Source organism: Bos indicus, chromosome 18 (assembly GCF_029378745.1).
Source record: "Bos indicus isolate NIAB-ARS_2022 breed Sahiwal x Tharparkar chromosome 18, NIAB-ARS_B.indTharparkar_mat_pri_1.0, whole genome shotgun sequence".
NCBI lineage: Eukaryota > Metazoa > Chordata > Mammalia > Artiodactyla > Bovidae > Bos > Bos indicus.
Window position 1 is genome coordinate 58,846,848 of NC_091777.1, and position 16,376 is coordinate 58,863,223.

Below are 16,376 nucleotides of genomic sequence, written 5' to 3' on the forward strand. Positions count from 1 at the left end.
ATGGCAGCCTTTAACTGAAGCTTGTCTTCAGGGATTTAGCCATGCAAATGTGTTCTCTATGCCCCCAGAGCTGGCAGGGTGTGTCCATTGGCCCTCCTGGCCCCTTAAGTGCCACCAGGATCAGCCCCAGGAAATCCAGGTGGGTGCAACTTAAAGCAAAAGCTTCCCTGTGGTCCAGAGGTTAAGGCTGTGCTCCCAATGCCATAACTGAGAATTTACCTGCCATAACTAAGAGTTTACATACCATTAACTAAGACCCGGTACAGCCAAATAAATAAATGAATAAGATGAAATAAATAAAATCCTCTCAAGAAATAAAGCTTCTGAGCATATTGGGGTCTCCACTTTGCACTACTGAACAGTATGTAACTTCTTTCTCAAAGTTTCTGTATGAAGACTGTGTCTACTGTTCATTATATTTCCTGGTCCTTAGAGAAGATTGGTCACAAGTCATATCTCTGTGTAAACATTATTTTCCTCATGGACATGATGCCAAATGGAGCAACACATCAACACAAAGCATGAAGACTTAGGATACTGCTCTGCTGAATTTTATGACAAAATCAGTGATTCTCTGTATGCAGCAATGTTGCTATTCTTTGATGTTTCATTGTTGGAGTTATGATCTGGGCTTACATCTCCCCTCCTTTGCAGACACAGGCAGCAGATGAGACACATGCACAGAAATAGGCTTTCCCAAGCTCCTTCCATATTTTTTTGATAATGCATGTTTTTTTAAAAAGTTAAAAGCATGTTCGCATGTTATACGTGTGAAGCTCAGTGAAATTTCAGAAATTATTGCACGTCTAGAGACTACAACTAGATCAAGGAACAGAATGTTCTCAGTTCCCATGAAACTCTCTTGTGCCCCTTCTAACTCACTGTTCCCAAGGCTATAGCTTTGTTAACTATATGTAGGCCTGGATTATTCAGTATATGATTACAACTATTATGACATTTAATATTGGATCACTTTGCCTCTCTTGGCCTCCACATGAAAGAAATCATACAGCATCTTTCACTTGGACTTTCTCCTCCATTCCATTACATCTTTGTGAATTTATCTTATTGTTTTATATTATTGCTGTTTTGTCATTATCATTGCTATATTGGACTTCATTCTGTGACTATCAAAGGATTAATTGATCATTCAACTGTTAATGGGTAGGTGGGTATTAAGAGTTAGGGGCTATTACAAGTAATAATTAGGGCTCTCATATAAATTCTATTAATATAACTAATCTCTGGGTGATACATGTACAAAATCCTATTGAGTATACTCATAGGAGCAGATTTCTCAGAACAGGATTACATCTGATCTGCTAAGTCGATACAACAGTTTTCCAGAATGTGTGTACCAATTTGAACACCCACCATCAGTGTATGAGATTCTTGGTTCATCCACAGCTATGCCCAAACTTGGCATTTTTGTCATTTCTGTTTCAGATTTCTTGATGGTATTTGATTACATATAGGTAGTGGTTATATTTTAATTGTCTTGATTACCAAGGATGTGGAATATTTTTTGATATGTTTTATCCACTGAATAACTTCCTTTTCAAAGTTTCTGTTTGAAGACTCTGTCCACTGTTTATTCTATTTTGTGTTTTTTAGGACATACTTGTGTGGTTCTAAGTTACATCTTTGTGTGTGTGTGTGTATTGATGAGAACCAGTCTTAATTTTCATATGTGCAAAAGTTACTTCACCATATGTTTTATATATTCTGTTCTGTTTAGCATACATATATTTTTTTAATATTTATTTATTTAGCTGCATTGGGTCTTAGTCACATCATATGGGAGCTTTGTTGTATCATGCAGGATTTTTTGTTGTGGTACACAGACTTTCTAGTTGAAGATCCCAGGCTTAGTTACCCCGTGGCATATGGGGTCTAAGTTGCCCAACCAGAAATCAAATTTGTGTTCCCTGCTTTGCAAGGCAGATTTTTAGCTACCAGACAACCAGGGAAGTACCTTTAGCATACATTTTAACTTGTAAGATCCTAGAATAACTCCTGTCTTTTTTTCTAAAATAATACATTATCTTCTTTAAAATACTAGCTGAGCTGCACAGGAAGACCAAGAATACTGGAGTGGGAAGCCTATGTATCCTCCAGCAGATCTTCCCAATTCAGAAATTGAACTGGGGTCTCCTGCATTGGAGGAAGATTTTCTTTACCAACTGAGGCATCACAGAACCCCCTACAATAATAATACGTTATCTTCTTTAAAATTTAGAAGGGAATGCATTTAGAATTGACCTCTTTTTTGATGAGGTCAGTGATGCAGATATTTTTTCCTCCAGTAAGCTTCTTCTTAAAGTGTTGTTTCATGTTATGTTTCAATTTACTCTCAGTTGTCATTGCTTCCTCCAGGTCGCCACCACTTCGTCCTTCCTGCTGACTTTTTCATAAAATATACGGATCCTCTCATCATCGTTTCCTGTCACGTGAAGCCTTGGCAATTTCACAAAGCACACAAGGAAAGTTGGCTGTCAATGTCACAGATTTATATAAACCATCCTGCTCTAAGGCATCACTGTTGCCATCATTTAAAGGGGAGTATCTTGAATAACACAACAGCCTCCAGCCAACTGGCCATAGGAATAATCTTCTTATTACAGACTGTGCTTGGAATCTGGGGCAATATCTCCCTTCTGTACCGTTACCTCTTTCTTTACCACACTCAGAGCAGGATGAGGGTCACAGCTTTGATTTGCAAGCACCTGGCTATTGCCAACATTTTGGTCATTCTCTCGAAAGGAGTCCCTCAGACAATTACAACTTTGAGGTTGAAACATTTTGCCAGTGATTTTGCCTGCAAACTTATTTGGTATGTTGAGAGAGTGGGCAGGAGTATGTCCATCGGCACCACTTGCCTCTTGAGTGTGTTTCAGACCATCACGATCAGCCCCATAAACTCCTATTGGAAGAATCTTAAAGTCAAAGCCCCAAAGTACATTGCCTTCTCCATTTCCTTCTGCTGGATCCAGTGCATGTTGGTACATCTCATTTTTCCTCTGTATGCATTATATGTTTCTGACAAAAGGTGCAGCACAAACATGAGAAATACAAGAGGTTCAGCGTACTGTTCTGACACAGATCTTGAGAACATCTCAGGCTCAATATATGTAGCTTTGATAGTGTTCCCTGAAATTTCATTTTCTGTGCTCATCTTCTGGGCCAGTGGCTCCATGATTCTCACCCTGTACAGACACAGTCAGCGAGTCCAGTATATTCACAAGGCTATTGTGTCTCCCAGATCCTCTGCTGAGTCCAGAGCCACCCAAAGCATCCTACTTTTGGCGAGCACCTTCATGTGTTTCCACACCCTGTCCTGCATCTTTAACATTACTCTTGCTCTTTACCATAATCCCGATTGGTGGTTGGTGTATACAAATAGCCTGATTTCTGTGTGTTTTCCCTTTATCAGCCCCTTTCTGCTCATGAGCCATGACTCCATTGTATCCAGTCTCTGCTTTCTGTACATGAAGAACTCAGTATTGCATAATCTTATCAGAAAAATGTAAACTGTATGTTTTTAAAATCCACGCACCTATGGACACCTTATCTTTGACAAAAGAGGCAAGAATACACAATGGAGAAAATACAATCTCTTTAAAAAGTAGTTCTGGGAAAACTGGTCAACCACTTGTAAAAGAATGAAACTAGAACACTTTCTAACACCATACACAAAAATAAACTCAAAATGGATTAAAGATCTAAACATAAGACCAAAACTATAAAACTCTTAGAGGAGAACCTAGACAAAACACTCTCTGACATAAATCACAGCAGGATCCTCTATGACCCACCTCCCAGAATATAGGAAATGAAAGGAAAAATAAATGGGACCTAGTTAAAATTAAAAGCTTCTGCACAACAAAGGAAACTATAAGCAAGGTGAAAAGACAGCCTTCAGAATGGGAGAAAATAATAGCAAATGAAGCAACTGACAAACAACTAATCTCAAAAATATGCAAGCAACTCCTGCAGCTCAATTCCAGAAAAATAAACGACCTAATAAAAAAAAATGGGCCAAAGAACTAAACAGACATTTCTCCAAAAGATGTACAGATGGCAAACAAACACTTGAAAAGATGCTCAACATCACTCATTATCAGAGAAATGCAAATCAAAACCACAATGAGGTACTACTTCACACCAGTCAGAATGGCTGCGATCCAAAGCAATAAATGCTGGAGAGGGTGTGGAGAAAAGGGAACCCTCTTACACTGTTGGTGGGAATGCAAACTAGTACAGCCACTATGGAGAACAGTGTGGAGATTCCTTAAAAAACTGGAAATAGAACTGTTATGACCCAGCAATCCCACTGCTGGGCATACACACTGAGGAAACCAGAAGGGAAAGAGACATATGTACCCCAATGTTCATCGCAGCCCTGTTTACAATAGCCAGGACATGGAAGCAACCTAGATGTCCATCAGCAGATGAATGGATAAGACAGCTGTGGTACATATACACAATGGAGTATTACTCAGCCATAAAAACGAATACATTTGAATCAGTTCTAATGAGGTGGATGAAACTGGAGCCTATTATACAGAGTGAAATAAGCCAGAAAGAAAAACACCAATACAGTATACTAACACATATATATGGAATTTAGAAAGATGGTAACAATAACCCTGTATGTGAGACAGCAAAAGAGACACAGATGTATAGAATAGTCTTTTGGACTCTGTGGGAGAGAGAGGGGGTGGGACGATTTGGGGGAATGGCACTGAAACATGTATAATATCATATAAGAAACAAAGTGCCAGTCCAGGTTCGATACAGGATGCTTGGGGCTGGTGCACTGGGATGACCCAGAGAGATGGTACTGGGAGGGAGGTGGGAGGGGGGTTCAGGATGGGGAACACGTGTACACCCGTGGCAGATTCATGTTGATGTGTGGCAGAACCAATACAATATTGTAAAGTAATAAGCCTCCAATTAAAATAAATAAATTTAAATTAAAAAAAGAGACTGTATGCCAAAAAATAAAAATAAAATAAAAAAATAAAATTGAATTGCAAGTAACATTTAAAAAAATAATAATAAATAAATAAAATTTTATCAAGGTATAGTTGATCTATAGTGTTGTGTTACTTCCGGGTGTATAAAAAAAGTGAATCAGTTATACATTTATCTACTCTTTTTAGATTGTTTTCCCATATAGGCCATTACAGTGTATTGAGTAGAGTTCCTGTGCTATACAGTAGGTCCCTTCATTTTTGTTGTAAACCAGGCCTCAGGGCATGTGGGACTTGGTTCCCTGACCAGGGACTGAACCCCTTCTCCCTGCCTAGAAAGGACTTAGTCTTAACCATTGGACCATCTGGGAATTCCCCCTGGGCCCTTATTAGTTACCTATTTTATATATAGTGGTGTATATTTAGGGCTTCCCTGGTGACTTGATGGTAAAGAATCCGGCTGCCAATGCAGGAGACTCCAGTTCGATTCCTGGGTCAGGAAGATCCCACATTCCACAGGGCAACAAAGCCCATGCACTACAATTTCTGCACCTGTGTGCCTAGAGCCTGTGCTCTGCAAGAGAAGCCACTGCAGTGAGGAGCCCATGCTCACCACAACTAGAGAAAGCCCACACACAAGAACCAAGACCCAGCACAGTCTAAATAAATAAATAAAATTCCACTTCTGGTCCTTTAGTGTATAAAGGGTAAAGGTTTTTCCAGGCATGCTTTATATGCCTATGATATTTTCACCATGGGCTCAAATGTAGAAACAATCCATGAGCAAGTTCTTAGTCCAGTTTAAATGAGGGTTTTTTTGTTTGTCTTTTATTTTGCTTTTTAAATTATATGTTATGTTAGTTTCAGGTGTACACAGAAAAGCGCTTCAGTTATATATATTTTTCTTTTTCAGATTCTTTTCCCTTATATGTTATTTCAAAATATTGAGTGCAGTTCCCTGTTCTGTACACTAGTTCCTTGTTGTTTAGCTGTTTTATATATGGTAGTGTGTATATGTTATTTCGAACTTCCTAATTTATCCCTCCTCCCCCTTTTCCCTTTTGATAATCATAAATTTATTTTCTATGTCTGTGACTCTCTTTCTGGTTTGTAAATAAGTTTATTTGGATCTTTAAAAAAAAAAGATTCCACATATAAACGATATTGTACGCTGTTTGCTTTTCTCTGTCCAGCTTACTTCATTTAGTATGATAATACCTAGGTCAGTCCATGGTGCTGCAAATGGCATTATTTCATTCATTTTAATGGCTGAGTAATAAGTGGTCATGTATGGATGTGAGAGTTGGACTGTGAAGAAAGCTGAGCGCTGAAGAATTGATGCTTTTGAACTGTGGTGTTGGAGAAGACTCTTGAGAGTCCCTTGGACTGCAAGGAGATCCAACCAGTCCATTCTAAAGGAGATCGGCCCTGGGATTTCTTTGGAAGGAATGATGCTAAAGCTGAAAGTCCAGTACTTTGGCCACCTCATGCGAAGAGTTGACTCATTGGAAAAGACTCTGATGCTGGGAGGGATTGGGGACAGGAGGAAAAGGGGACGACAGAGGATGAGACAGCTGAATGGCATCACCAACTCAATGGATGTGAGTTTGAGTGAACTCCGGGAGTTGGTGATGGACAGGGAGGCTTGGCGTGCTGCAATTCATGGGGTTGCAAAGAGTCGGACACGACCGAGCGACTGAACTAAACTGAATATTGCATTGTGTTTAATTACCATTTCTGGGGGCAGTCCTAAGATGGCAGAGGAATAGCATGGGGAGACCACATTCTCCCCATCAAATTCATGGAAAGAACATTTAAACGCTGAGCAAATTCTACAAAACAACTTCTGAATGCTGGCAGAGGACATCAGGCACCCAGAAGGGCAGCCCATTGTCTTTGAAAGGAGGTAGGACAAAATATAAAGATAAAGAGAGAGACAAGATGGAGGTCCGTCCCAGGAAGGGAGTCTTAAAAGAGGAGAAGTTTCCAAACACCAGGAAACACTCTCTGTGGGGAGTTTTGGAATCTCAGAGGGCAACATAACCAGGAGGAAAAATAAATAAATAAATAATACCCATAGATTATGTGCCTAATGGCAATTCCCAGTGCTCCCATCCACCACCAGCACGTGGCTGAACAGGGAGGCGTGGGCTACATTGCTTAGGGTAAGGACCGGGCCTGAATGCCCTGAGGGCAATCTGAGGGAACTAACGTGAGATAGCAACCCAAACTGTGGGATAGCCAGAGGGAGAGAGGAAAAAAAGGAACTATCCTATGAAAGCCCTAACCTAAGGCACTGCCCAGAGAAGGCAATGGCACCCCACTCCAGTACTCTTGCCTGGAAAATCCCATGGACAGAGGAGTCTGGTAGGCTGCAGTCCATGGGGTCGCTGAGGGTTGGACACAACTGAGCGACTTCACTTTCACTTTTCACTTTCATGCATTGGAGAAGGAAATGGCAACCCACTCCAGTGTTCTTGCCTGGAGAATCCCAGGGACAGGGGAGCCTGGTGGGCTGCCGTCTATGGGGTCGCACAGAGTCAGACACGACTGAAGCGACTTAGCAGCAGCACCAGCAGCAAGGCACTGCCAAGCTGCTCACAGAACAAAGGACTGAGGAGAGCTAGCCGGCTGCAGACCAGCCCATCCCCCGCCAGAGGCAGGGAGGCAGGCGGGGTCAGCCAGAGCCGGACAGGGACAATCTTGGCCCCAGAGAGGCATCTTCTACTAAACTGCAAGCAGGTTCCCAGTTGTTAACCACGACTTCTTGGGATTCTGGACAGTTGACATCCACTGGGAAGGTTGCAGCCAGAGATCAGCTCCCCAGAAGAGAAACAGGTAACACCTGAGACGGGCGTGCCTGCTGCTACCTAGGAAACTAGGCGGCTGGCACCAGGGAGGTGATAAGATGCACTCCCCACCTGGGGAGACTGTGCTAACCAAGCACCTGGTCACCTGAGCTGCTCGGATCTGGGAAGGGCACAAAACGCAGGCCCAACTGAGTCTTCGCCTTTGTGGAGTACCTGAGAACCTGAACCTGAGTGGCTTATATCTGGGAAGTGCACGCAACTCAGGGTCCAGCTCAGACAGTTCCTGGGCAGAGCAACCTAGAGCCTGAGAAATGTAGACTGGGAAAGCGCACACGCCCTGAGTAGGGGCAAACTCAGTGTGGCCAAGACACTGTGAGCAGTCCCCACACATGCCAGTGATATTTGTTTGCAGTGTTCCTCCCTCCCCACAGCACGACTGAACAAGTGAGCCTAAATAGGTGACCACCTTCGTCCCCTTGTGTCAGGGCGGAAATTAGACACCGAAGAGACCAGAAAGTAGAAGAAACTAAAATAAACAGAGGGAACTGCTTTGGAAGTGATAGGTGCAACAGATTGAAACCCTGTACTTAGCACCATAACCCTGTAGTTACATTGGAAGGGGCCTATAGATCTTGAGAAGTATAAACCGGATCAAGGAACTATCTGAAACTGAACTGACCCCACACTGCCCACAATGGCTCCAGAGAAATTCCTAGATATATTTTTACTCTTATCATTTAAAAAAATTTTTAAATTTTAAGTCCTCTATTACTCCTTTAATTTGCATTTTTATAACCTACTTATTACCTTGCAAAAAAAAAAAGACCCTATTTTTAAAGCAAACTTCATATATATATATTTTATAATTTTTGTGACTTTGTTTTGTTTTTTTTTATATTGTATTTTTGAGAATCTAACTTCTACTCTAAATTTTTAATCTTTGCTTTTTGGTATTTGTTATCAATTTTGTACCTTTAAGAACCCAATCTTCAGCGACCATTTTTACTTGGGAGTGTGATTACTGGCTTAATTGCTCTCTCCCCCTTTTGACTCTCCTTTTTCTCCACTGGGTCGCCTCTATCTTCTACCTCCCCCTTCTCTTCTCTACACAACTCTGTGAATCTCTTTGTGTGTTCTGGGCTGTGGAGAACACTTAGGGAACTGACTACTGGCTGTATCTGTCTCTCTCCTTTTGATTCCCCCTTTTCTCCTCCTGATCACCTCTGTCTACTTCCTTCCTCTTCTCTTCTCTGTGTAACTCCATGAACCTCTCTGAGGGGTCCAGACTGTGGAGAGCACATAGGGAACTGATTACTGGCTAGCTTGCTTTCTCCCCTTTTGATTCCCCCTCTTCTCCTCCTGGTCACCTCTATCTCCCTCCTCCCTCTTCTCTTCTCCCTGTAACTCTGTGAATCTCTTTGGTTGTCCCTCACTGTGGAGAAGCTTTTCTCATTAACCTAGATGGTTTATCACTGATGCTGTATAGATGGAGAAATCTTGAGGCTATTGTAAGAATAAGACTTAAATTAAAGGCAGGAGGCTTAAGTCTAAAACCTGAGAACACCAGAGAACTCCTGATTCCAGGGAACATTAATCAATAAGAGCTCATCCAAAAGCCTCCATACCTATACTGAAACCAAGCACCACCCAAGAGCCAACAAGTTCCAGAGCAAGACATACCACACAAATTCTCCAGCAACGCAGGAACGTAGCCCTGAGCTTCAATATACAGGCTGCCCAAAGTCACACCAAACCCATAGACATCTCAAAACTCACTACTGGACGCTTCATTGCACTCCAGAGAGAAGAAATCCAGCTCCACCTACCAGAACACCGACACAAGCTTCCCTAACCAGGAAACCTTGACAAGCCACCTGTCCAACCCCACCCACAGCAAGGAAACTCTACAATAAAGAGAACTCCACAAACTGCCAGAATACAGAAAGGCCACCCCAAACACAGCAATCTAAACATGATGAAAAGGCAGATAAATACTCAGAAGGTAAAGGAACATGATAAAGGCCCACCAAACCAAACAAAAGAGGAGGAGAAAGGAAGTCTACCTGAAAAAGAATTCAGAATAATGATAGTAAAAATGATCCAAAATCTTGAAAACAAAATGGAGATACAGATAAATAGCCTGGAGACAAGCATTGAGGGGATGCACGAATTGTTTAACAAGGACCTAGAAGAAATAAAGAGTCAATCAATAATGAATAATACAATAAATGAGGTCAAAAACACTCTAGAGGGAACCAACAGTAGAAAAACAAAGGCAGAAGATAGGATAAGTGAGGTAGAAAATAGAATGGTAGAAATAAATGAAGCAGAGAGGAAAAAAGAATTAAAAGAAATGAGGACAACCTCAGAGAACTCTGGGACAATGTTAAATGCCCCAACATTCGAATCATAGGAGTCCCAGAAGAAGAAGACAAAAAGAAAGGCCATGAGAAAATACTTAAGGAGATAATAGTTGAAAACTTCCCTAAAATGGGGAAGGAAATAGTCACCCAAGTCCAAGAAACCGAGAGAGTCCCAAACAGGATAAACCCAAGGTGAAACACCCCAAGACACATATTAATCAAATTAACAAAGATCAAGCACAAAGAACAAATATTAAAAGCAGCAAGGAAAAAACAACAAATAACACACAAGGGGATTCCCATAAGGATAACAGCTGATCTTTCAATAGAAACTCTTCAGGCCAAAAAGAAATGGCAGGACATACTTAATGTGATGAAAGAGAAAAACCTGCACCCCAGATTACTGTACCAAGCAGGGATCTCATTCAAATATGAAGGACAAATCAAAGGCTTTACAGACAAGCAAAAGCTGAGAGAATTCAGCACCACCAAACCAGCTTTTCAACAAATGCTAAAGGATCATCTCTAGACAGGAAACACAGAAAGGGTGTATAAATTCGAACCCAAAACAACAAAGTAAATGGCAATGGGATCATACTTATCAATAATTACCTTAAATATAAATGGGTTGAATGCCCCAATCAAAAGACAGAGACTGGCTGAATAGATACAAAAACAAGACCCCTATATATGTTGTCTACAAGAGACCCACCTCAAAACCAGGGACATATACAGACTGAAAGTGAAGGGCTGGAAAGATATTCTAAGCAAATAGAGACCAAAAGAAAGCAGGAGTAGCAATACTCATATCAGATAAAATAGATTTTAAAATAAAGGCTATGAAAAGAGACAAAGAAGAACACTACATAATGATCAAAGGATCAATCCAAGAAGATATAACAATTATAAATATATGTGCACCCTACATAGAAGCACCTCATTATGTAAAGCAAATGCTAACAAGTATGAAAGGGGAAATTAACAATAACACAATAATAGTGGGAGACTTTAAACCCCACTCACACCTATGGATAAATCAACTAAACAGAAAATTAACAAGGAAACACAAACTTTAAATGATACAGTGGACCAGTTAGACCTAATTGATATCTATAGGACATTTCTCCACAAAACAGTGAATTTCACCTTTTTCTCAAGTGCACATGGAACCTTTTCTGGGATAGATCTCATCCTGGGCCATAAATCTAGCCTTGGTAAATTCAAAAAAATTGAAATCATTCCAAGCATCTTTTTTGACCACAATGCAGTAAGATTAGGTGTCAATTACAGGAGAAAAACTATTAAAAATTCCAACATATGGAAGCTGAACAACATGCTGTGTTTGAATAATCAAGAAACACAGAAGAAATTTAAAAAAATCAAAATATGCATAGAAACGAATGAAAATAAAAACACAACAACCCAAAACCTATGGGACACTGTAAAAGCAGTGCTAAGGGGAAGGTGCATAGCAATACAGGCTTACCTCAAGAACAAGAAAAAAGTCAAATAAATAACCTAATTCTACACCTAAAGCAACTAGAAAAGGAAGAAATGAAGAACCCCAGGGTTAGTAGAAGGAAGAAATCTTAAAAATTAGGGCAGAAAAAATGCAAAAGAAACAAAAGAGACTATAGCAAAAATCAACAAAGAGAAAAGCTGGTTCTTTAAGAAGATAAATAAAATTGACAAAGCATTAGCCAGACTCATCAAGAAAGAAAGGGAGAAGAATCAAATCAACAAAATTAGAAATGAAAATGGAGAAATCACAACAGACAACACAGAAATACAAAGGATCATAAGAGACTACTATCAGCAACTATATGACAATAAAATGGACAACTTGGAAGAAATGAACAAATTCTTAGAAAGTATAACTTTCCAAAACTGGACCAGGAAGAAATGGAATATCTTAACAGACCTATCACAAGCATGGAAATCGAAACTGTAATCAGAAATCTTCCAGCAGACAAAAGCCCAGGACCAGATGGCTTTACAGCTGAATTCTACCAAAAATTTAGAGAATAGCTATCACCTATCCTATTCAAACTCTCCCAGAAAATTGAAGAGGAAGGCAAACTTCCAAACTCATTCTATGAGGCCACCATTACCCTAATACCAAAACCAGACAAAGATGCCACCAAAATAAATAAATAAATAAATAAAAGAAAGAAAGAAAGAAAGAAAAGAAAACTACAGGCCATTATCACTGATGAACATAGATGCAAAAATCCTTAACAAATTCTAGTAAACAGAATCCAACAACATATTAAAAAGATCATACATCATGACCAAGTGGGCTTTATCCCAGGGATGAAAGGATTCTTCAATACAGCAAATCAATTAATGTAATACACCACATTAACAAATTGAAAGATTAAAAACCATATGATTATCTCAATGGATGCAGAGAAAGCCTTTGACAAAACTCAACATTCATTTATGATAAAAACCCTCCAGAAAGCAGGAATAAAAGGAACGTACCTCAACAATAAAAGCTATATATGACAAACCCACAGCAAACATTATCCTCAATGGTGAAAAATTGAAAGTACTTCCCCTAAAGCCAGGAACAAGAAAAGTGTGCCCACTCTCACCACTACTATTCAACATAGTTTTGGAAGTTTTGGCCACAGCAATCAGAAAAGAAAAAGAAATAAAAGGAATCCAGATTGGAAAAGAAGAAGTAGAACCCTCACTGTTTGCAGATGACATGATCCTCTACATAGAAAACCCTAAAGGCTCCACCAGAAAATTACTAGAGCTAATCAATGAATATAGTAAAGTTTCAGGATATATAATTAACACGGAGAAATCCCTTGCATTCCTATACACTAACAATGAGAAAACCAAAAGAGAGATTAAGGAAACAATTCCATTCACCATTGCAACGAAAAGAATAAAATACTTAGGAGTAAATCTACTTAAAGAAACAAAAAACCTATATATATAAAACTATAAAACACTGGTGAAAGAAATCAAAGATGACACAGACAGATGGAGAAATATACCATGTTCATGACTCAGAAGAATCAATATAGTGAAAATGAGTATACCACCCAAAGCAACCTATAGATTCAATGCAATCCCTATCAAGTTACCAATGGTATTTTTCACAGAACTAGAACAAAAAATTTCACACTTTGTATGGAAATATCAAAAAAAAAAAGAAAAAGAAAAAAAAGGAAACTCGAATAGCCAAAGCAATCTTGAGAAAGGAGGATGGAACTGGAGGAATCAACCTATTGGACTTCAGACTATACTACAAAGCTACAGTCATTAAGACAGTATGGTACTGACACAAAGACAGAAATATAGATCAATGGAACAAAATAGAAAGCCCAGAGATAAATCCACACACCTATGGACACCTTATCTTTGACGAAGGAGGCAAGAATATACAATGGAGAAAAGACAAATTTCTCTAACAGGTGGTGCTGGCAAAACTGGTCAACCACTTGTAAAAGAATGAAATTAGAACATTTTCTAACACCATACACAGAAATAAACTCAAAATGGATTAAAGATCTAAATGTAAGATAAACTAATAATATGCCTAGAGGAAAACATAGGCAAAACACTCTCTAACATAAATCACAGGAGGATGCTCTATGACCCACCTCCCAGAGTAATGGAAATAAAAGTAAAAATAAACAAATGGGACATAATTAAATTAAAAACTTTTCCACAACGAAGTAAACCATAAGCAAGGTGAGAAGACAGCCATCAGAATGGGAGAAAATACTACCAAATGAAACAACTGACAAAGAATTAATCTCAAAAGCATACAAGCAGCTCATGCAGTTCAATTCTAGAAAAATAAATGCCTCAATCAATAAATGGGCCAAAGAACTAAACAGACATTTCTCCAGATGGCTACAAACACATAAAAAGATGCTCAACATCACTCATTATCAGTTCAGTTCAGTCGCTCAGTCGTGTCCGACTCATTGCAACCCAATGAATCTCAGCACTCCAGGCCTCCCTGTCCATCACCAACTCCCAGAGTTCCCTTAGACTCACATCCATAGAGTCAGTGATGCCATCCAGCCATCTCACCCTCTGTCGTCCCCTTCTCCTCCTGCCCCCAATCCCTCCCAGCATCAGAGTCTTTTCCAATGAGTCAACTCTTCACATGAGGTGGCCAAAGTACTGCAGTTTCAGCTTTAGCATCATTCCTTCCAAAGAAATCCCAGGGCTGATCTCCTTCAGAATGGAGTGGTTGGATCTCCTTGCAGTCCAAGGGACTCTCAAGAGTCTTCTCCAACACCACTCTGCAAAAGCATCAATTCTTCGGCACTCAGCCTTCTTCACAGTCCAACTCTCACACCCATACATGACCACTGGAAAAACCATAGCCTTGATTAGATGGACCTTTGTTGGCAAAGTAATGTCTCTGCTTTTGAATATGCTATCTAGGTTGGTCACAACTTTCCTTCCAAGGAGTAAGCGTCTTTTAATTTCATGGCTGCAGTCACCATCTGCAATGATTTTGGAGCCCCCAAAAATGAAGTCTAACACTGTTTCCACTGTTTCTCCATCTATTTCCCATGAAGTGATGGGACCGGATGCCATGATCTTCATTTTCTGAATGTTGAGCTTTAAGCCAACTTTTTCAGTCTCCACTTTTACTTTCATCAAGAGGCTTTTTAGTTCCTCTTCACTTTCTGCCATAAGGGTGGTGTCATCTGCATATCTGAGGTTATTGATATTTCTCCCAGCAATCTTGATTCCAGCTTGTGTTTCTTCCAGTCCAGCGTTTCTCATGATGGACTCTGCATAGAAGTTAAATAAGCAGGGTGACAATATACAGCCTTGACGTACTCCTTTTCCTATTTGGAACCAGTCTGTTGTTCCATGTCCATTTCTAACTGTTGCTTCCTGACCTGCATATAGATTTCTCAAGCGGCAGGTCAGGTGGTCTGGTATGCCCATCTCTTTCAGAATTTTCAGCAGTTTATTGTGATCCACACAGTCAAAGGCTTTGGCATAGTCGATAAAGCAGAAATAGATGTTTTTCTGGAACTCTCTTGCTTTTTCCATGATCCAGCAGATGTTGGCAATTTCATCTCTGGTTCCTCTGCCTTTTCCAAAACCAGCTTGAACATCAGGAAGTTCACGGTTCACATATTGCTGAAGCCTGGCTTGGAGAATTTTGAGCATTACTTTACTAGCATGTGAGATGAGTGCAATTGTGCAGTAGTTTGAGCATTCTTTGGCATTGCCTTTCTTTGGGATTGGAATGAAAACTGACCTTTTCCAGTCCTGTGGCCACTGCTGAGTTTTCTAAATTTGCTGGCATATTGAGGGCAGCACTTTCACAGCATCATCTTTCAGGATTTGAAATAGCTCAACTGGAATTCCACGATCTCCACTAGCTTTGTTCATAGTGATGCTTTCTAAGGTCCACTTGACTTCACATCCCAGGATGTCTGGCTCTAGGTCAGTGATCACACCGTTGTGATTATCTGGGTCGTGAAGATCTTTTTTGTACAGTTCTTCTGTGTATTCTTGCCACCTTTTCTTAATATCTTCTGCTTCTGTTAGGTCCATGCCATTTCTGTCCTTTATTGAGCCCATCTTTGCATGAAATGTTCCCTTGGTTCTCTAATTTTCTTGAAGAGATCTCTAGTCTTTCCCATTCTGTTGTTTTCCTCTATTTCTTTGCATTGATCGCTGAGGAAGGCTTTCTTATCTCTTCTTGCTATTCTTTGAAACTCTGCATTCAGATGCTTATATCTTTCCTTTTCTCCTTTGCTTTTCACTTCTCTTCTTTTCACAGCTATTTGTAAGGCCTCCCGAGACAGCCATTTTGCTTTTTTGCATTTTTTTTCCCATGGGGATGGTCTTGATCCCTGTCTCCTGTACAATGTCACGAACCTCAGTCCATAGTTCATCAGGCACTCTACCAGATCTAGGCCCTTAAATCTATTTCTCACTTCCACTGTATAATCATAAAGGATTTGATTTAGGTCATACTTGAATGGTCTAGTGTTTTTCCCTACTTTCTTCATTTTAAGTCTGAATTTGGCAATAAGGAGTTCATGATCTGAGCCACAGTCAGCTCCTGGTCTTTTTTTTTGTTGACTGTATCATTATCAGAGACATGCAAATCAAAACCACAATGAGGTACCATCTCACACCAGTCAGAATGGCTGTCATCAAAAAGTCTACAAAATATAAATGCTGGAGAGAGTGTGGAGAAAAGGGAACCCTCTTAGACTGTT

At 40.0% G+C, this 16,376-nt stretch overlaps 1 protein-coding gene across 1 annotated transcript; it reads left to right on the forward strand.

Annotated features, from left to right (window-relative positions):
* Positions 1 to 2,321: 2,321 nt before the first annotated feature.
* On the forward strand, positions 2,322 to 4,634 carry LOC139177308 (vomeronasal type-1 receptor 4-like). The gene has a single exon (XM_070772260.1). The coding sequence runs from the start codon at positions 2,499 to 2,501 to the stop codon at positions 3,528 to 3,530; it is 1,032 nt and encodes a 343-aa protein (XP_070628361.1). The 5' UTR covers positions 2,322 to 2,498; the 3' UTR covers positions 3,531 to 4,634.
* The last annotated feature ends 11,742 nt before the right edge of the window (positions 4,635 to 16,376 follow it).